Source organism: Coregonus clupeaformis, chromosome 7, assembly GCF_020615455.1.
Source record: "Coregonus clupeaformis isolate EN_2021a chromosome 7, ASM2061545v1, whole genome shotgun sequence".
Classification (NCBI taxonomy): domain Eukaryota; kingdom Metazoa; phylum Chordata; class Actinopteri; order Salmoniformes; family Salmonidae; genus Coregonus; species Coregonus clupeaformis.
In genome coordinates, this window is record NC_059198.1 from 44,321,284 (window position 1) to 44,326,821 (window position 5,538).

At 51.5% G+C, this 5,538-nt stretch overlaps 1 protein-coding gene across 1 annotated transcript; it reads left to right on the plus strand.

Annotated features, from left to right (window-relative positions):
- Positions 1-1,840: 1,840 nt before the first annotated feature.
- LOC123491274 (piggyBac transposable element-derived protein 4-like) lies at positions 1,841-3,784 on the plus strand. Its single transcript, XM_045221549.1, has 2 exons — positions 1,841-2,969; positions 3,141-3,784. The coding sequence occupies exons 1-2, from the start codon at positions 1,841-1,843 to the stop codon at positions 3,782-3,784; spliced, it is 1,773 nt and encodes a 590-aa protein (XP_045077484.1).
- The last annotated feature ends 1,754 nt before the right edge of the window (positions 3,785-5,538 follow it).

A 5,538-nucleotide genomic window follows, 5' to 3' on the forward strand; every position in this document is an offset into this window, starting at 1 on the left:
GTACCCGAGAAGTATGGGTATGTTCTTCACTACTCGATTGAACGCAGAATAGATGTCGTTGAAGTTGACAGTGCTCAGATTCAGTCGAGTCGACCCTCCGATGCCCAGACCGATCACAGTGACGACGACGGTGGTGTTGTCGGTAGTAGTTGCGTGACTGGAGTCCGACGTGTGTATGTCAAACACTGCAGTGATGCAGCAAGAATCCCCCTTCACGTTTTCTGTGTTCTGGAAAGTCGACATAGCTTCGATCGATGTTGTTTGTCTGTGAGACACGAACCTGTTTCGATGCAGTAGTGCTCAGAAGCTTCTCTGGTGGTATATTGTGGATTCAATGACCACTCCCATAAAAATAATTAATTATATTATATTCATTTATTTTTTGTCAAATTATATCTTTGTGATTAGTATTAAAACATGAAATGTTTAATAGTAGTTGTTATTTGTTGTAAACATAGATCATGGTTTCGGCTACAGACAAGCAATCGTGGTGTCTACGTAGACAGACATCAAGTTATTCGATTCAAAAACTATTCTGTGCTGCCCATGTTCTATTCCTTCGACACACATCGTCGCTATTCTGACATGTCGGCAATCATGAGTTTGCGTTCCACGCCATTCCTTGAGTGCGATACAGCTAGTCCAGAAAGTGTCTCTGTGGGTGTGGGAGAAATTAACCCTCCCGTTGTCCTGTCCGGGTCAAAAAGACCCAGGCTACGTGTCAGAGTGAGTGGCTGTATAACCCCTAGCATTGTCCAGTCCAGTCCTGTCCCGGCTGGGGTCAAAACGTCCCTGGCTACGTGTTAGAGCGAGTGGCTGTATAACCCCTCCCGTTGTCCTTTCCGGGGTCACAAAGACCCAGGCTACGTGTCAGTGCCTATGTGTTAGAGCGAGTGGCTGTATATCCCCCTAGCGTTGTCCTGTCCTGTCCTGTCCGGGTCAAAAGGACCCAGGCTACGTGTCAGAGCCTAGGTGTTAGAGCTAGTGGCTGTATATCCCCTCCCGCTGTCCTGACCGGGTCAAAAAGACCCAGGCTACGTGTCAGAGCCTAGGTGTTAGAGCTAGTGGCTGTATATCCCCTCCCGCTGTCCTGACCGGGTCAAAAAGACCCAGGCTACGTGTCAGAGCCTAGGTGTTAGAGCGAGTGGCTGTATATCTCCTCCTGCTGTCCTGACCGGGTCAAAAAGACCCAGGCTACGTGTTAGAGCCTAGGTGTTAGAGCGAGTGGCTGTATGTCTCCACCTGCTGTCCTGACCGGGTCAAAAAGACCCAGGCTACGTGTTAGAGCCTAGGTGTTAGAGCTAGTGGCTGTATAACCCCTAGCGTTGTCCTGTCCTGTCCTGTCCGGGTCAAAAGGACCCAGGCTACGTGTCAGAGCCTAGGTGTTAGAGCGAGTGGCTGTATATCTCCTCCCGCTGTCCTGTCCGGGTCAAAAAGACCCAGGCTACGTGTCAGAGTGTTAGAGCGAGTTGCTGTATAACCCCTAGCGTTGTCCTGTCCTGTCCTGCCCGGGGTCAAAACGACCCAGGCTACACGTTAGAGGCATAAGCTCTGAGCCAGAGGTACTAGGTAAGCCGTAAACAAACACCAACACCAAGAACAACTACAACTACTACTACTACTACTACTACTACTACTACTACAACTACTACAACTACTACAACTACTACAACTACAACAACTAATACTACTACTACTACTACTACTACTACTACTACTACTACTACTACTACTACTACTACTACTACTACTACTACTAATATTGCCTCCGTGGCATGTCCGGACACGTCCCAAAGAGAGAGGTCTTGGGGACTTCCCCAGCCTGGGTGCCGAAGCTATTATGAGTGCTGTGCGTTTCACGGCCAAACAGGTCCTAGAACATATATTTTCCAATGACTCTGACTGCGACGAGGAAGCGGACGAGGAAGCGTCCGAAGAAGAAGACGGGGAGGAATACAACCCAGAGGATGAGGAGACCACAGAGGACGACGACGACGACGACGACTACGACGCCGCAGCCGCTGCCGCCGCCGCCGACGACGACGAGGACGATGTCCAAGTAGAAGAAGGTCAAGGCGTAGAAGACGAACGAGACGACGACGACGACAACGACGACCAACAAGAAGAAGAAGAACAAGGGGAAGAACAAGGGGAAGAACAAGGGGAAGTTGAAGGTGAAGGAGAGCGAGGAGACCTCCGCCTCTGCCACAGCCGCCGCCGCAGCATCAGCCCCAGAACACAACACGATATCCCTCGAGTGGAAAGAGAGACATTCGTGTCGAGAAACGGCCAAATCCAATGGTGCTCGGTGCCCTGTGACAACAATCGGGGCGTCGGAGGGGCCGCCGCAGCGGCAAAAAGTAACAGGCCGGTTGCTGAGGTGCCGGAGGACATGAGGCCCGGGCCTACTAGGCAGGCCGTAGGCCAAGCCCGCGATATCCTCTCCATGTTCCGCTTGTTTTTCACACCCGAGATAGAAGACATCATCCTGGAGATGACCAATCTGGAGGGCGTTCGAAAATACGGAGCCCGAGGCGACGGCGACGGCTGCGGCGGCGGCGGCGACGACGACCACCGCCACTACGCCGACGACGACCACGAAGACCACGACCGCGACCGCGGCGGCGGCCGCTGGAAAGCGATGGACTCCACAGACCTGCGAGCCTACGTAGGGCTGCTCATCCTAGCCGGCGTGTACAGGTCCCGAGGCGAAGCGGCCTCTAGTCTCTGGGACGCCGAGAGCGGAAGGACCATTTTCCGCGCAACCATGCCGCTCAAAGTCTTTCACGCTTACTCGAGACTCCTTCGCTTCGACGACCGCCAGACCAGAGCCGAGAGTCGCGCAGCAGGCGGCGGTGACAAACTTGCGGCCGTGAGAGAGGTCTGGGACAAGTGGGTCGAGAGGCTGCCGCTCCTCTACAACCCCGGGCCCGACGTGACGGTGGACGAGCAACTGGTCCCTTTCAGAGGTGTGCCGGGCCAACAACACCGTACAAGAGCACAACAACACTGTACACAACTCAACACAACACAACACAACACGCTAAAGCTAATCTCTTCTCTTTCCTCTCCTCTCTCTCTCTCTCTCTCTCTCTCTCTCTCTCTCTCTCTCTCTCTCTCTCTCTCTCTCTCTCCTCCAGGCCGATGTCCTTTCCGCCAGTATATCCCAAGCAAGCCGGCCAAATACGGCATCAAGACCTGGGTGGCCTGCGACTCCAAATCCAGCTACGCCTGGAAGATGCAGGTCTACACCGGGAAGGCCACATGCGGAGGCCCCGAGAAGAACCAGTGGATGAGGGTCGTGCTCGATTTAACGCAGGGACTCAGGGGTCACAACGTCACCTGCGACAATTTCTTCACCTCATACGAGCTCGCGCGCCAGCTCCTGAGGAGGAACGTCACCGTGGTCGGCACAGTCAGAAAGAACAAGCCAGAGCTCCCGCAGGCGCTGCTCGCCTCAAAGGACAGGCTCCTCTTCTCCTCCAAGTTCGCCTTCACGCCCACCACCGCTCTAGTGTCCTACCTGCCAAAGAAAAACAAGAACGTCTTACTCCTGAGCACGCTGCACACCGAGGCTCACGTTAGCCGTCGCCAGGACAAGAAGCCGGCCATCGTCCTAGACTACAACAGCAACAAGGGAGGTGTGGACAACCTAGACAAGGTGATTGGAACCTACAGCTGCAGGAGGATGACCGCGCGCTGGCCCCTGGTCATCTTCCACAACATCCTTGACTTGTCCTCTTACAACGCTTTTGTCATATGGCGAGAGCTCAACCCCACTTAGATGCCTGGTAAGCGAAACAAGAGGAGGGTGTTCCTCGAGCAGCTGGGAAAGGCACTAGTGACTCCGTTCATACAAAGAAGGGCTCGTCTCCCTCGCACCGAAGCCTCTGCGGCGCTCGTCAAAGCTGTTCAGAGGGCTACGTATCGTGATCAGCCCCGGCGGGATCACGCCCCGCAGCACCGGACCACGCACCGGCCCAAGCACCCAACCCCGCACAACCCAGTAAGAGGAAGAGGTGTCAAGGTCTGCCCCACAAAGAAGGACTGTAAAACACACACGGTGTGCACCAGGTGTAACAAATACATCTGCAAAGGCTGTTCGCACGCATACTGTCCCACATGTTCCAATTGGGCCTTTAGTGAGAGGGGGACAGTTCGACCCGGAGGGCACGGCGTGTGTACAGAATACCAGGACAACGGGAGGGTTAAATAGATAGGCAGTGCGATGCTATGGCACATATCAGTTCAGACTAGATATGACTAGGTTCAAAGGAGACACTTAAAATTCTTTAAGACAGGGGTGACGCTATGCATGAGTGTGAATGATAAACCTGTATACCTTGATAGAAAACTAATTGGGAATTAAAGACGTCTGTGGCTGTCCAAACTGTATAATTTGTGAATAACTGTTGGGTTTGTGGTTGCTTAAACCGTATAACCCGTTAATAACAATTGGGAACATAAAGCTAAAGTGATGAATGGCTAGTGTGACTGAACTGAAACGTTTGAGCTGATATGATTGAACTGTAACGTTTGATGTTTGACCCTGCAAAATACTGGTTAAATAAATAGACCAAAATAATTTGGTTTATCGTTGAAATATAAATATGCACCGACTTTAACTAATTAGGTGGGTATAATTTGATTTAAATAAATAGACTAAAGTACTTTAAATAACGGCAGAAAATTGGAAACACTAAAACGAAAAACAGCTCCTCAAAACGCCTTTTCCGACACGGAAGAGAGAGTTGCGAGGGGAGGGGCTGGAGACAGCGAAAGTGTGGCTTTTGGAGCCAGGAAAGACTGGGAGTTGGCTGGGAACACCACGGGGGGATTGTTTGAGAGGTGCCTGTGGGTTTCTGACGATATCTACGTATGAACTTGCTCACCCAAACGTAGACGTACATCATGGGTGAGAAAGTAGAGAATATTTACATTTGCATTTTCGGTAATTTGGCAGACGCTCTGGTACAGAGCGACTTGCAGGAGCGATTGGGGTTGAGTGCCTTGCTCAGGGGCACATCGGCAGATTTTTCGCCTGGTCGGCTCGGGGATTGGAACCAGCGACCTCTCGGTTGTTGGCGCGGCACTATTGGTCACTAAGCTGCCTGCCGCCCCATATGAGTTTAAGGTTGTGCCGTTGTTTGATCATGTGAAAAGGTTTAATGGGTAATCAGACCATAACTAATGTGGTTGTGGAAGTAATGTATAGATAGTGGAGAGCCAATAGGGGGCTCCATTGAACTATTATGGTTTATTTGGCATTTCGGTGGCATGAGGTGAAGTCTGTGTGTATGAGTGAATTCAACGGCTGGTGTGGGTGGTGACCGGATGCTACTGAGTATTTGGTTTGGTAATGTTGAATGGACGATTTGTAGCGTGTTTTGGGGTTAAATAGAAAAACTCACTTATTCAATAGGGAATGGGTGAAGGGAGAGAGAGTTTTTTGCTGAGGTGAAAGCTAGTGCGATTTTCATTTGGTGACGTCACTTGCTCTATGAACTGGAAGTAGTTGCTTTAAGAGAATCGCAGATG

Excerpts from the sequence above, each read along its gene's own strand:
- LOC123491274 (XM_045221549.1), top strand. The coding sequence starts at position 1,841 with ATGAGTGCTGTGCGTTTCACGGCCAAACAGGTCCTAGAACATATATTT. Across the intron at positions 2,970-3,140 it reads GCAACTGGTCCCTTTCAGAG|GCCGATGTCCTTTCCGCCAG; the intron begins GTGTGCCGGGCC and ends TCTCTCCTCCAG.